At 48.4% G+C, this 16716-nt stretch overlaps 1 protein-coding gene across 1 annotated transcript; it reads right to left on the bottom strand.

Annotated features, from left to right (window-relative positions):
• On the bottom strand, window positions 10041-11411 carry LOC110430442. Its single transcript, XM_021448121.1, has 4 exons — window positions 11244-11411; window positions 10777-11148; window positions 10291-10387; window positions 10041-10195 (listed from the first exon to the last, which is right to left on the bottom strand). Exons 1-4 carry the CDS (start codon window positions 11409-11411, stop codon window positions 10041-10043), a joined length of 792 nt encoding a protein of 263 aa, XP_021303796.1.

Raw genomic sequence — 16716 nt, 5'->3', positions numbered from 1 at the left:
CTTTGCCATTGATAAATTTAGATCTTATTTAGTTGGAGCTAAAATAATTATTTACACGGATCATGCTGCACTAAAATATTTGCTCACTAAAAAGATGCTAAACCTCGCCTGATTAGATGGATCTTATTACTCTAAGAATTTGACTTCGAAATAAAATATAAAAAGGGAGTAGAAAATTCTGTTGCTGATCACTTGTCTAGAATGTATTTTAAGATTCCACAGGAAACCCCCATCAATGATTCACTCCGGGATGACATGCTCTACGGAATTAACAGGTCTGACCCCTGGTATGCAGATATTGTTAATTTTATGGTTTCAGGGTATGTACCACCAGGAGCAAACAAGTAGAAGCTTATTCAAGAAAGTCGTTCACATATATGGGATGAGCCATACCTCTTCCGAGTATGCTCTGATGGCTTACTCAGGAGATGTGTGACCACTGAGGAAGGATGGAAGATCATCGACAGATGTCATTCATCACCATATGGAGGTCATTATGGAGCATTCTGTACACATTCAATGATCTGGCAGTGTGGATTCTACTGGCCTACAATGTATGAAGACACGAAGCAATATATCAGAAGATGTGGGCCATGTCAAAGGCACGGAAACATAAACACAAGAAATGCCATGCCACTCACCAACAACCTTCAGATTGAGCTTTTTGATGTCTGGGGAATAGACTACATGGGTCCATTTCCCCCATCAAAGAAGTGTGAGTACATCTTGGTGGCAGTTGACTACGTCTCCAAGTGGGTAGAGGCACTACCTTGCAAGCATGCCGACAATATCAGTTAAAAAAGGATGTTTGAAGAAATTATATTTCCAACATTTGGAGTCCGCAGAGTAGTGATAAGTGATGGAGGAGCACACTTCATCGACAAACGCTTCAAGCAATATCTATCAAAACATGGAATCCGTCACAACGTCACTACCCCCTATCATCCTCAGACTAGTGGCCCAGCAGAGACTTCCAACAAGCAAATCAAGAATATTCTTCAGAAAACGGTGAATGAAATGGGAACGGCATGGAAAGACAAGTTACCCGATGCACTCTGGGTATACCGGATAGGACACAAGACCCCAATTGGAATGTCCCCATACCAATTGGTGTACAGAAAGACTTGCCACCTACCTGTTGAACTAGAATTCAAAGCACACTGGGCCATAAGGAGATGGAATATGGACCTAGATGTTGCTGGAGATCATAGAAAAATGCAACTATCAAAATTGGAAGTATGGCGAGAGAAAGCATATCACAATTCGAAGATCTATAAAGAAAGAGTCAAAAGGTGGCATGACAAGAGGATCAAGAAGGAGTTCGCACCCGGAGATAAGGTATTAGTTTTTAATTCTAGGGTGAAGCTTTTCGGGCATGGAAAACTCCGGAGTAAATGAGAAGCACCATTCAAGGTAACAAATTAATCATCCCACGAAGCTATCACACTTCAAAATGACGAAGGTACGTTATTCAAGGTAAATGGTCAACGTCTTAAAGTATTTTTAGAGCCCAATAAAGAATTAGAAGAAATAGACGTAGTCCATTTTGACCTTCCCATAGATAATTAGAGCCCGACCTTTGTAATCTGACGTTTTTGGGTCATACATATATTTTCCTAATTAGTTTTCCATATAGAAACACGCTCGAGGAAGCGGGCCCACAGAGGGGCCAGACATAGGGCGGGCACCCTGATCAGGTGGGCGGGCGCCCAGCTCCTGCCCCCTCTCGGTCCTGATTTCCTCCGTTATGGAAAATACACTTTTGGTAATCCGAATAATCTCTCAGATGGAAAGTTTCGCACGCACATCGACGAGAGCAACCCGAACAACCCCTAGAGGCACTTTTTGACCCCTATATAAACAGAACCCTGACGTCAGTTTTCAAACACCAATCTATCCAAGCCTTCTCTTCTTCTTCAATTAGAGCTGGTTTAGTCCCTCGCTGCTCCAATGGCCGAGAAGTTCCATGATGATTGGGAAGTCGTCCCCTTCAACCTCAACATGAAGCCTGAGGAGGACCCCGACGCCAGTGCTCTTGTCCTGGCCAACCCAGAGCGATAGCTAGAAGCCATGCCATTAAGCCAATGCAGCTCCGCCCAATCCTACCATGCTCAACCAGTTCTCACCGCACCGCCACAACCCCTACTCCTCAAGGGATCATCATCCAAAATGAAGACGACCATCAAGGTGCTAACCGGCACGAGGATCCTTCCACCTAGACCCAATAAGAGGGTCGTTGGAGTCAAGACCAACCGGAGCAGTGAGATCAGAAGCATCCGCTACACTACGGAGGAGGAGAGACCTTACTTTGAAGGGATTAGAGCAGCCAAAGTCCGTTTCATCCCTCCAAAGGCAGCCCCGAAGCACGCTCTCAATGCTTTTGAGACACCTCCTAAGCGTCGCAAGACTATGGTAGATATTGATGAGGACGTTCGCAGGCTAGACAGAGTCATCATAGACCTCCAGTCCTCGGTTAACTCCATCACTAGGCAGCTCTCTAATCACAACACCGTTATACTAAGTCTTAGGAATGATCTTGCTAGTGCCAATAAGAAGATCAAGGAGTTAGAGCGCCGCTAAGTTATCTAGATTACACCTTGAGGCAATGCATCTTAGTTATCTATCTTTAAATTCGGTTTAGGTTTACTATTATCATCAGTTTGTTACTATCGTAAGTTTGCTACTAGTCATTTGTAATAAATGCCTCAAGATTAATAAAGAATATTATTATTATTATGTCTTGTGTGTCTCTACTTTATTTTTGTGCAAGAAAGCAGAAAACAATTATGGGGGAGATCCCTCGACATGTCAAACATACTTCGACTACACCACTCCACGATTCAGGTATACACTCTGCACACTTTACACATATATATATATCTTGGATTATGCAGAATATTGTTTCTGATATGATAAACTAAAAAGATTAAAATCATAATTAATCTCACCCTGTGATATTTCCTGAAACATGCAATTATTGAAAAATCATTTTAAAACCCTATGCTACTTAAGTCAATGTGGAATGTGAGATGGTAGAGTATGAGTTTCTTATTCTTGATATCATTGTTGCTTGGAGAATTTATTTCAAAATCTTCAAAATTCTAGCTACCATCCTTAGTGTTTTATATGCCTGATAAAACTAATGATAATTATAAAAAGCTATCTACTCTATATTGAGTTTGTTCAAAATGAGTTAGACCCTTGTTGAGAGATTTATCATGCTCCTAAGATCAAGACATTTATTCAGAAAGATTCACTCTTCCGAAGTATTATTGCATTAGAGGCATGGGCTATGCAAAAATAAAGATATTTCGAGGAAATAAAAAGGAGCAAGTGCTCGATAACCTCGCAGAAAAAATGGACAAGTGTCCAACAGTAGAATTAGGGGTACCTCGGTATCCACTTAAAAAAAGAGAAAAAGAAAGGGAATGATAGCCCATGGTCCCTCTAATAAGCAATACGCCAGCAAGAGTTGACAAGTTTTTAAATTTCCAAAGTCTTTGATCTAAGAGTATGACATTCCCCTCCTCGAATCCCGTTTTGAGCAGGCAATAAATGCAAAGTAAGTATGCTTGAGAATTTTTACAAATTAAAACAGCCTCCGTGAGATATATAAAAGATAATGAGTGATCTGAGAGAACCTATGAGGATAATAGGTATGCTAAACTTCTTTTCAAAAATATACAAAAAACTCCAAGTGACAGGATTGAGAAGAAAGGATCTCTACTCTTAACCATATACTTCCCTGACTACAGTACATAGTGGATTTTAACACCCTGCGGGTATGAAGAGAATGTTTTAAAATGTTTTACCCCAGATATTGTTCTTAACCATCCTTTTCTTGAGGACGAGTAAAAGCCTAAGTATGGGGGTATTTGTTGACGGTTCTTAAGTATCAATTTTGATTATCAAATGTTGCCTAGAATTAGGGTTTGATTTGACAGAAATCCAAGAGTTTTGTTGTTTATCTGTTTCTGCAGAGGGTTATCAGGAAATAAGAAAGAAAGGCCCACATGTCGGGATTACATAGAGATACCAACGCACCGTGCAATTTTCTACCATCTAGAAGACTCCAGAAGCCACGGGAACAAAGCGGAGGCCGAAAGGGGCCTGGCCCAGGGCACCCGCCCTGAGGACCAGGGCGCCCGCCCCCTCCTGGATGCCAATCAGAACTCTTTTCACAGACGACGCTCCACCAACCTAAAGGATCAAGGATAACCGTCCAATCAATGTCGGTTTGATCCAATGGCTCACGTTCACTTGAGGGGACTATAAAACCAGACCCCCAAGCCCCTAGAGGAGACAAGTTCATCATAGAGTTGAGAGGAGCCCTCGAAGGAATACCTCTCCTCTAAATAAAATTTCTTTTTAGGCTGAGCATCCAATGTGAGTAGAATTAGATCTTCTAGTTTCTACTAGATTGAGAGAGATAGAAAGGAGGTGTAGATCGGAGGAAGCCCGGCCTGTCGGTGTCTACTCCGAGGTTGTACCTGCGGGATCAAGTTCTCCTAACCCGAAGCTTGCTCATAGGATTCTTCTGTATTTTGACTTCTAAATTCTAGTAAGTTCTTGTTTTATTGTTGTTTGGTTTATGAGTTTACTTTAATCTCTTCACGTAGAGTTTAGAGTAATCATCTTTAGCATAGACATGGTGTTTAGGCTAGGATACTCATAGATATTCTCTGACTAGCTAGACCGTGGTAGTAGCGAGGAACGTGACATTTTCGAGTTACCTTTGCAAACCATATCTCGTTAGCAGGAATGATAGGGTTTATAGGTGTGGGTTGAACATCCTCTGTGGTGTCTAGATTTCGTTAGCCTCCCCAATAGAACAGTAGATCATCCTTACCAAGGTTAGAAAGAGATTATGGTTGTAGTCTTCTCTATTTATCGCTCACATCGAGAAACATTCTTTGTAGCCTAAAGGTTAGTAGTAATAGACCGGGTTAGTCAGATGCACTCTTTCTTCTAGTGGTAAAAAAATAAATACGATACTCTGGATAACATCCCGGGTGAAGTGCTCACCGATATCTGTGCGCTTGTGGATTAATTCCTTATTGCGTTCCCAAATACCAACAGCAGCAACCATGCTGCTACGTAACATGCCTAAGCCCTCAAACTCCCGGGCATGACGCATCCGAGACGAGGTGCAGGGTTTGCTCCACGTGGTGGCAGCGCAACAAGCCGAAAGCTTAGCCTCTTGACGTCGAGGGGCAGCTACGGCAAAACGCGCTGACCCAGCCCAGAACGAAAGGGATGCGTCAGTTCATCAGGGGCCACCTCCTCGAGGTAGGAAAACGGTGCCCGTCCAGGAGCACCTCGTCGACAATCGAGGGCAGTACGACACTCAGCATGATATCAATGAGCATCACCGGCGCCGACATGGGGACGCACAGGAACGTGGCTACAACGCTCACCGTGGCGAGCGTTACGATAGCGACGAGGACCGAATGATGCCAGAACGGCCAGGCCCTCGAGTCTTCAGTAGGGTAATCCGCAACACGCCGCTACCAAGCCCGTTTCGACCCCCAACCAGCATCGCCAAGTACAATAGCGAAACCAAGCCTGAATTGTGGCTGGTAGACTTCTGGCTGGCATGCCAGTTGGGAGGCGCTCGAGGGGACGATCGAGCTATCATCCGACAATTGCCACTCTTCCTCTCCGACACTGCTCGCAGGTGGCTCGAGGAACTCCCCGCCAACCAGATCCATGATCCATGATTGGACGGATCTGGTCCGCGTGTTTGAAGGAAACTTCAAGGGGACCTACATACGCCCCGGCAATTTGTGGGACCTCAACAAGTGTAAGCAGAAATCAGGAGAATCCCTCCGAGAGTACGCTCGACGCTTCTCAAAGCAGCGCACCGAGCTCCCGCACATCCCCGACCACAACGTCATCTTGGCCTTTGTCTCGGGCACCACATGCAAGGATTTGGTGCGAAAGTTAGGTTGAAACCAACCACAGACCGTCAACGAGCTTATGGATGTAGTGGCAAACTATGCTTTCTTCGACCATGAGGGCGGCAAGGGGAAGGCACCAGTGGACAACGACGAGGGCCCTGGCAGAGGGACCAAGAAGAGCAAGAAGAAGAAGAAAGTGCGACCAATCAAGCGGGAGGCTCTCGACGATGATTTCGTCGCCGCCGTTGAGCGCAAAAAGCCTTGAGGCCTTCCGAAGGGGGCCATCTTCGACAAAATGCTCAAGGAGCCCTGCCCTTACCACAAGGGAGGGGCCAACCACAAGCTCGAGGACTGTCGCATGCTGATGAAATACTTCGACAGCCTAGGGCTGAAGAAGGACGACCAGAGGAAAGGCAAGAGCAACGACAAGAGGGGAAACAAAGAAGATGAAGGGTTCCCTGCTGTCCACGACTGCTACATGATCTACGGTGGGCCTTCGATGCAGCTCACCACGAGACAGCGCAAGAGGGAATGCCGCAAGGTCTTTGCGGCAAGGATGGCAGTACCACTGTACCTCAACTGGTCGAGCACCCCCATCACCTTCGACCATGACGACCACCCCGATAGGGTGGTCGCTCCCGGTGTCTACCCGCTCGTCGTCGACCCCATCATCGTCAACACTCGACTCTCAAAAGTTCTGATGGACGGTGGCAGCAGCCTCAAAATCATCTACCTTGAGACCCTCGACCTCCTAGGTATCGAGAGGGCGCAGCTCCAACCAAGCGCAGGTGGTTTCCATGGCGTTGTGCCAGGGAAGAAGGCATTGCTGGTGGGCCGAATCGACCTACCGGTCTGTTTTGGCACAGCGGCCAACTTCAGGAAGGAAACCCTCACTTTCGAAGTGGTGGGTTTTCGAGGCACTTACCACGCCATCATCAGGCGACCTGATAGGTTACCAATATGAATCGGCACGACGGTGGCCCGATCTTCACGACAGTAGATCAATAGAACAAGGATAACTTGCAGCGAACAGCGGGTAACTAGCTTTATATCTGACAAAGGTTGGATGCGACCAAGCGACGGGGAGAGAGGCACCGAAACCACGAAGACTTCGACTCGATCTCCGAACGACCGCAGAACCACAATCTGGAACTAATCCACACAATACGGCACAGCAGAACGGAAGCCATATAGCACGAAGTAGGGGAACCCAGAGGATTCTCTTCACAAGTCCAAGAAGAACAAGGTAGAACAAAGGTTGAGTAAGGCACTCAGAAGCACGGCTGCAATATCATGTAGTTTATCAAATGACCAAAGGTTCCTAATAGCTTAGAGGTAGGGGATATTTATACTAGGAACAACCCTCCTAGATAGGTATGAAAACGAAATAGAGTTTGTGAGGGAAGGCAATGTGAAAGGTCCCCTCGAAATGGATTCCCGAACTGGCTTCGTGTGACTGTTAGCCTCGAGAGCAGTTTCCAATAAACTGACCATAACTTCTTACTGGGAAGTCCAAATGACGAACCGTTTCTTGGATGTGAAACTAAACTCGAAGATCTTTCCAGCAATGTATACCATGCACCACGAAACGTTGTAGATTGATACCGTTTTGCACGGCAAGTTGTACCAACATTCTGTCACGGCAGACTGTTGACCTTCTGAGCAGTCTGTACTAATTCTGGTCTGCAGGCAATATGGAGTATACAAACTGGTCGCCACTAAATTCATTCGAAAGTAGACTCGACAAGCTTTCCATCAAGTCCTCATGGGCCTTCATAGCTTTTGTGATTAAAAAGTTATGTAGATTTCTTTGCACTGGTCCGTTTTTGACTTCCACTTGTCCGTTTTTGACGTGTCTTCAAGGACTTTCACTGGTTCGTTCTTCAGCGTCCGATTCATCCTTCTCTTCTTCTATATACCTGAGTACAATCAAGGTAGAACACTTAGGTAGAATATAATTCTCATTAACATTAAAATGAATCTCACAAAGTAGCGCGTGGACATCTTGTTGTAGCTTCTTTGCACGACTACGTGTAACCGGTCCATCGATGACTTGGGCTGGTGTCGGTGTAGGTAAAACTTGAGTAGTTGTAGCTTGACTTGGAGCTTGTGACATCTTGCTTACTGGCGTGGTCATATCATGACCGGGATACGCCAACTTCATGGCGATCCCCGACTACACTTACCTAAAGTTGAAGATGCCCGGACCCAAGGGGGTCATCACCATCAGCTCCTCCTACGAGCACGCATATGAATGCGACTTCGAGTGCGTCGAGTATGGGGAGGCAGTCGAGAGCTCCGCTGAACTCACCTCGAGGCTCGAGGCTCTCGCCGCTGAGGCTCCAGAGCCTAAGACCCATGCGGGCAGCTTCGAACCGGCAAAGGGCACGAAGAAAATCCCGCTCGACCCCAACAGCTCCGACGACAAGGTGTTGACGATCAGCGCCGACCTCGACCCCAAATAGGAAGCCGTGCTCGTCAACTTTCTCTGTGCAAATGCCGACATGTTTGCATGGAGTCCCGCGGACATGCCTGGCATACCGAGGGAAGTCGCCGAGCACTCCTTGGAGATTCGAGCCGGTTCCAAGCCCGTGAAGCAACGCTTATGCCGCTTCGATGAGGAAAAATGTAAGATCATTGGCGAGGAAATCCACAAGCTTTTGACGGCCGGATTCATCAAGGAGGTTCATCATCCTGACTGGTTAGCAAATCCTGTATTAGTTAAGAAAAAGAATGGGAAAATTTGGATGTGTGTCGATTATACCAATTTAAATAAAGCATGTCCAAAAGTTCCTTTTCCTTTACCACGCATTGATCAAATTGTCGATTCTACCACGGGATGTGAGACCCTTTCGTTCCTTGATGCTTATTCCGGTTACCATCAAATAAAGATGAAAGAGTCCGCCAGCTCGTGACATCTTTTATCACGCCTTTTGGGATGTATTGTTACATGACCATGCCCTTTAGGCTTCGAAACACTGGGGCAACATACCAGCGATGCATGCTTCATGTATTTGGTAAGCACATAGGGTCGACAGTCGAGGCATATGTCGACGACATCGTCGTCAAATCAAAGAGACGAGGCGACCTGATCTAGGACCTCGAAATTGCCTTTAGCTGTTTGCGCACAAATAAGATCAAGCTCAATCCCGAGAAATGTGTCTTCGGCGTGCCTCGAGGCATGCTCCTATGATACATCGTCTCCCAACACGGTATTGAGGCTAACCCCGAAAAGGTCTTAGCCGTTGCCAGGATGGGGCCGATTCGAGACATTAAGGGCGTGTAGAAAGTCACGGGCTGCCTAGCAGCACTAAGCCGTTTCATTTTGAGGCTAGGAGAAAAGGAATTGCCATTATACCGGCTCCTCAAGAATCTATCGAGGCCGAGGAAGCCCTCGACAATCTAAAAAGGACGCTGACCACCGCTCCGATCCTAGTACCCCCTCGACCCGCAGAACCTCTGCTCCTATATGTTGCGGCAATGACCCAGGTCGTGGTCGAGAGACCAGAAGAGGGGCATGCACTACCGGTTCAATGGCCAGTCTACTTCATTAGTGAAGCGCTATCGGACACCAAGGTACGATACCCCCAGGTTCAAAAATTGATTTACGCCATAATTCTCACTCGACGCAAGCTGCAACATTACTTTCTCGGCCACCCAATCACGGTGGTCTCGTCCTTCCTCTTGGGTGAGATTATCCAAAGTCGACAGGCCACTAGGAGGATCGCCAAATGGTTGGTCGCACTCGTGGGTGAGACCCTCACCTACGCGCCTTGCAAAGCGATCAAATCGCAAGCACTAGCAGATTTCTTGCTGCCAGCACTGCTCCAGCTGCTCCTCGAGCCGCTCCTGCTCTTGCCATTGCTTTTCCTGCTACTGCTGTTGTTGCAGCTCCTACTGCTGCTATTGCTGCTCCAGCTGCTGCTATTGCGCCTGCGCCTCTCGCTGAGGCGATAGTTGCCCCTACGGACGACGCTGTTCTTCTTCTTTCCTCTTCTCCTCCTCATCTTTCCTCTTCTTCTCCTCAATGTAGTGAAGCCCGATATGCCATGGTGTCCGTCCCTCAACCTGAGGGGTCTCGACCCCCTTATCCGGGGCACCAGGCTCATCACTGATAGTGATGGGGTCGCCCACTCCCCCCTAACTGGGGCGGCTCGGGGGCTCCCACCTGACCATGGGGACGAGGCGCCTCACCACGTCCGGAGGACGGCAGGACAGTTTCGAAGCCATCACCCCCTTTGAAGGTCGAGGCAGGGTCTTATCATCGCTTGCAGGTGGTTGAGGGTCGGAAGAACCTGCACATACCCCAAAGCAATACGTGAGACACAAAGAGACCCAGCGCTAGAACAAGCTGACCACGGAACCACGAAAAGAGGAACGAGTCACTCACCCAGGCCCTTGGAGCCTGCCCCCGCCTTGAGCCTCTTGGCCATCGAGGGCTGAGCTTGCTCCAGCGGCCTCTTCAGCCTGAGCGGAAGAGAAGTAGACTAAAGATGCCGAAACCAACAGACAAACAAGCCCATCGGAGACAAAATCACAACACGTAGAGCTTACCCTACGGGAAGGACGACCCTCCTACCGGTACCTCAACCAGTAGGTCTTGAGCCACCCCTCGTTGTGGCCCCTGGCTTCTCCTGGGCTGGTGCTAGCCTCGGCTCCGCGCCTCTGGCCTGACGGACGCTAGAACTAGCACTCCTACGACGCCCTCCTCCCTCGCTCGAAGCCGCCACGGCAGCGCGGCCATAAGTTAATGGCCTAGTGGCTAGGCTCTTGACCCTATGGCCCGAGCCGAGCGTTGGAGGGGGTTGCAGCTGGGTAGCGACCCAACCCTGTGTGGGAGCAAGGGGGTTTCGGCACGCGAGCAGCGCGGCGACACCTCCTTCTGGCGCCCGTCTCGAGGCCCGGCTGGTGGCCCTTTGGAAGCCCCCGCGTGCGGTGTATCAACGTCGGTCCGCGGTGGGTCTTCTAGGATCCTGTCGAGGCGAGCGGCCATCCCCTCAGAATCGTCGTCGTCATCGCCATCATCACTCTCGTCGTCCTCGTCAGGGGAGTCCACCTCAGACTCCCCTCCACACCTCGACTTGGCTCGACGTGCCTCAAGCGCTTGTCGCTCGAGGTTCTTCTTCTTTGTCTTCTTCTTCTCTGCATCCTTGGTGGATTTCTGCTTCTTGGTGGAAGCATGCCTCTTCTCACGATCGACATCGTCCTCCTTCACCAGAGGCTTCGAGGACCAGAAGTCGATCATCCCCTGGTAAATGTCAAAGAATCAGCACAGGAAAGACGAGGGGAAGAACAAAACAACCCAACAATAGAGATCCAATAGAGATGGCTCCAAGCACTTACCAAATCGAGGCATCCTTTCTCGGGCTTCATGGGAAAGTCGTTGACCTGCTCCGGCTGGAAGCCGCCCGCGACAGCCGCCCTAACCGTGGCGGCGACTTCCTTGTCCGCGGGCACCTCGTTGGACATCCGGCACGCCTCGAGGGCCCGAGACGAGACACTAGGACCCATCTCATCCAACCTCAGCGGTCGACACATCAACGAGAGTACCCATCGATGGTGGACCACCGAGAGAACAAGTAAGGCGGTTAGACTCCTTGCACAGTGTCTTCAGGGCGTCGAGAAGAGGGCGGAGTCATGATTGAAGGATCTTGACGAGGCCGTACTTCCAATTCTCCGGGCGCTCCGAGATCAACCACTCGATATAGGCGGGGAGAAGGTCATCGTCGTTGCGGAGGTAGAACCATTGAGTGTCCCATTGGGTGTGGTTCGACGTTAGCCCGATCGGGATGTACTCTCGGGGCTCCTCCACCTGGCCGGTCTTCTGCACCAAGTTGAGGCTGGTGGCCCGCACTGGCTTCCTCACCCCTGTGGCCCCACCGGCGGCACGAAAGAGCTCACCTCGATAGAGGTGGAGCCACAGGTCCCAGTGTGGCATTATCCCCAAGTAGCCCTCAAACACCACGGCAAAGACCGCCGCAGCGGTGATGGTGTTCGGAGAAAAATGTTGAAGCTCTACGCCATAGTGATAGCAAAGCGCCCTCATGAAGCGGCTTGGGGGAGAGCTGAGGCCGTGACGGTGGAACTTGGCAAAGGAGACAACATACCCCTTTGGTGGATTTGGTTCCCGGTGGTCTGCAGGCGACGCGATCCACTCAGGCCACGATGAGGAAGTACGGGAACATATGAGCCCCTCCTTCTCCAGGTCCCTCAACCGGCGCTCGGTCATGGATGACGGACGCCAATCGTCGGGGGCGACGAGTCTCACAGGCATCCTGGCGGAAGGAGGAAAGCGGCTCTACGGGTCTAGTGCACTCGAGGGGGCGCTACGCTTCAAAAAAGCAATAGGAGGCAGGAGAGCAAGGGCGAGAGCAATGGCGCAAGGTGGAAGAAATAGCAGTCGGGCGGTCCTGCGATATTTATAGGCGACCCACCCCAACGGGCAGATCCGACAAACATGGTAACATCCCTGTTGAATGTGCCGCCTAATAGTCTTCTCTCTCCCCTTGACAGGGCGTTACGGATTCTGCAGGCGGCACAGTGCCACAACGACTTTCTCCTAAAAAGGCACGTCCAACGGGCAAGAAAACGAACCGCCACAGCTCTTCCTTCTATGGCAAGGTAAGAGGGGGGCGCGCCACCAAAAGAATCTCGAGGGAGCGTAGACTGGCCCGCTAGACGGGTTCGACGGTCGCCCTCGAGTACCAGAGTCAGGGACACACAACGAGGGTCAAAAACGAGGCTTACCTCGAGAACTCGCAGGGAGTATCCAAGGCAAGGGCAAGAAGGTCGAGAGGAATCCCCATGGAGGGAGGCAATGAGCCACTGGACTTTATCGAACGAGACCAGTATCCCAGACCACACTAGCCCCGCTTAAAAGTGGACGCCTCCACGCTGCAGCCAACCCCCTCGAATGGGGCAAGGTTTCTCGCTTGGATCTCCCGATAGGAACTCACCTTGGGCGATGACGCTCGCTCCATCGGGATTACATCACGATCCCAGCCTCGAAAAAGTAAGGATGATCGATAAGGGCCGGAAGCTCCCTTCCAGAACAAAACGCCTTTTTTAGAAAGGGGAAATCGGGAGCGGACCCATCAGAAAAAGCAATACAGCCCTCGAAGGAGTCCAAGACTCCTCCAATGGCTCGGGGGCTACCCCCACGGGGGTCGCTCGCGCGACCCCCCACGAAGACTCGACCGTCAAAGGAGCCTCTACTCAAGCACAAGTGCTCAAGCAGAGACTCGGGGGCTATTGTGGAGGATACCAATAGGGGGTACCCCAACCATCACTCACGCCAAGAGAATTAGAAAATCGAGGTTCCAACTCGATGCTCCGACATCGACACATAACCACCAGGGCTCGACATCGACCGTAGCCTCGAACACGGAAACGAGGTCCTGTGAACCGATAGGGGCTCAATGAGCTGCGACCGTCGAGTACAGAAGTGGCTCGAGCGAACCAATGGGCCTCGAATGCAAAAGCGCCTCTCGCCGCCTGTCGTGGGTACGGAGGCCAGGGCATTTAATGTGTCTGCCATGCTCCCACCTAACCGGACAGTCACGGGAAACGTGATAGGGAACAAGCACCTGTCAAATCCCCACCTTTTCCATCTTTATCCCTCAAAATGGACAAAGGTACAACTAGGCACAGTATGGTAGATGTGATGTCCCATCACAGTATCCCTTGAGGCACCCAAAATCGGTGCTCCCACACAACAAGGCCGCTCGCGCGCCCGACCCTCAAATGGACGCATCCCTTCTCGGGAAATGATCAGACGAGGAAAGTCAGCGCTTCAACAACCCTAGACGTGACTACTGCCGCTACATAAAAGCACGCTTATACCTGAACCAATCCGAGACAATGTACAGGGGTTGAATCCAGAGGAGCACACGCCATCATCATCAAAGTACGCTGTTACAAGATGGCTCGAGGCCACCCCGGTACGGAGGCCTCGAGTAGGTCAGTGCGTCGTACCCCTATCGAGGCTTATTCTAACACCTACTCTCTGTAACCTAGGTCCTCGCTTGGAACTCTAAAAGGGGGCACTGAGGACGACATATGGATCCAAGACAAGGAATAACTCGTAAAACACCGTTCACATACCACCACCAACTAGGACTTAGAATCATTGACTACATCCACTTGTATTCACCCATGTACATGCACTTAGGTGCAAGATAATACAAAATCCCCTCCTCCGCTGGATGTAGGGCCTTCTCTTGCCCGAACCAGGATAAATCTTTGTGTCATTCTTGCATCACCGTCCGGAAGAGGGAGCACACACATAAATTCACTCATTGGTGTTACCCCTCGGGGTCAAAACACCGACAAGATCAATCGGCCTTCCGCTTCTGCTCACTGTCGGCACTGGGTCATTAACCTGTTGAAGAAAAAGGGGTTAGTTACCGATAGAGTGGAAGTTAACGTAAAGGACCGAATATCAGAAAAGAGACTTACAACGTCATCGGGAACTTCATGCCGGGGGTCGATCATGTTGCGGTACATATGAACCAATACCCTGAACAGATGCTCCTTCCATTCTTCCCACCACCATTTGTATGACTGAGTAATGAAGAGAGCTGGAATCCAAGCCGATAGATCAATGTCTATCGTATCGGCATCTAGCTGGAGCTGAGCTATTCTGATCCACTCAAGACCACTAGTTATCACTTCCCTCGGTTTTACCACAACAGCATAACAAAGTTTGATCGGTAGTTGACCAAAAGCCAATTGACGAGCTAATGCCGATGGGTTGTAGAACTCATAGGTTGTGTTGATGTTATTTCTGCTACCGAAGTTGTTTACTGGGATTGCTCTTGGAGTGATGATTGCCAATGTTGAAGGTCCTTAAGTATCAAATTTAATTATCAAATAAACAAAGAAAAGGATCCAAATGAAATCAACATCTAGACTTAGTGTTTTATCTGACAGAATTCCATGAGTTTTGGTGTTTGTCTATTTCTACATGGGGTTATCAGGAAATATAGAAGAAAGGCCCACACGTCGGGATTACATAGAGATATCAACGTGCCGCGCAATTATCTTACATCTAGAAGACTCCAGAAGCCACGGGAACGAAGCGGAGGCGAAACAGGGCCTGGCCCTGGGCGCCCGCCCACCTCTGGAGTCCAATCAGGACTCTCTTTCGGGATCAAGCTCCACTGACCTAAAGGATCAAGGATAACCGTTCAATCAATGTCGGTTTGATCCAACGGCCCATATTCACTTGGAAGGACTATAATACCAGACCCCATGGCTCCTGGAGGAGAGAGCCTCTCAACCCTAATTCATTATTCCTCAAGGGAGAAGAAGCCTCTGATCAAGCCTAGAGCCACCACATCAATTAGACATCTAGATTAGCATAGCTACATAGGATTAGAACTAGAAGGAGTCAATCTTCGTTTGGTTTCCGGATCTGTCAAGAGGATTCTTGGTAATTCTCTAATTGTTCTTCTAATTGTTCATCTTTGTTCTTCAATATTATGAATATGACTTTGTTCTACTTCAATATATTGCCTATGACTTTGCTCTACTTGTTTATATTCAAGATTATATTGTTCTTAGTTTATCATAGTTATATACTTGGCTTAGTTAGATTGGATCTATATACATGTTTAGGATCGTATAGCATTTATCCATTGGATCCATGGGTAAATGATAGATATTATGTAGGCGTGGTGCCTATATCGTATTTATCTGCGATTGTACCCAATGTGCCAGATCGCGGGGTGGTTCGTGATAGTGACAGCTTCATTGATTCTTATATGGTCCCCCTCTCGTGTATTGGGCTGGCAGAGCAACATTATTACAGGGGAGTGATTACGATGTTTCTCATATTCTTTGCTAATATCACTATGCATGGGCGTAGTCCTGTCTCACAATGATTGCTAAGTATGCTTGCACTAACTATGATAATGCTAGACTGTATAGTTGAGAATAACTTAGGAAATATTCTTGTAGTTTGTTCTAATACCATGCTAATGACTTGCTAGAATATCTAATTGAGGTACTTATCATATTTATATGTGGTTAAGTTATGCTGATCAGATTAATTATCTTTGTCACTATTCATTACTTCATATATCTTTCATGTGACACTTATCCCTGTATGAAAGAGTTAGATAAATGTTCTCAATTATACATGCAATTATAGATACTCAATCTCATATTCCATTCTATAATCAACATTGATGATTACTAATCCCTTCCCAGTGGTAAAAATATAAATAACGATACCTGGAATACTTCCCGGTTAAAATGCTACATCGGTATTAATCTGTGCGCTTGCAGATCACATTCATTATTTATTTAGATGAGCAATTGCATATTTCAATACCGCGTCTCTGATGTCATGCTGGGGATGACAACTTGGCATAAGTGATATGAGGGATAGGTTTGGCATTTTTGGCGCCGTTATCAGAATTAGAAAACTAAGTCTACCTTTGGTAGTGACGTTAAGAATGCCCAACAACCATCATCACATCATTATCTTTATTAAGAGTGTCATCTAAGGGGTGGAAGGTGAGTGGAAATCTGGACTCTGGGTCTTCATAGGGCATCCATGCTTGTTGATCTTTGGAGAGGCCATCATATAGAGTTTGAAAGAATCGGCCAATTTGGTCCTCGTTTGCATCGGTGCCAAGGATGATATTGATGCAAAAGCTGATCTGCAAACACAATGGGCTAATACCCGATTCAAACATTAAGGCGTGCGAGCCGATTTGACCTTATAATCGACAAAGGTGGTAATATGAACACTTTGGTCCCGACAACAGCGATGCGCCTGGATGTCGCGGCCAAGAGGTGATCACGCGGA

The sequence above is a fragment of the Sorghum bicolor genome, chromosome 9 (assembly GCF_000003195.3).
Source record: "Sorghum bicolor cultivar BTx623 chromosome 9, Sorghum_bicolor_NCBIv3, whole genome shotgun sequence".
In the NCBI taxonomy this organism is placed as follows: Eukaryota; Viridiplantae; Streptophyta; class Magnoliopsida; order Poales; family Poaceae; genus Sorghum; species Sorghum bicolor.
This window is presented reverse-complemented; position numbering and strand designations above follow the sequence as displayed.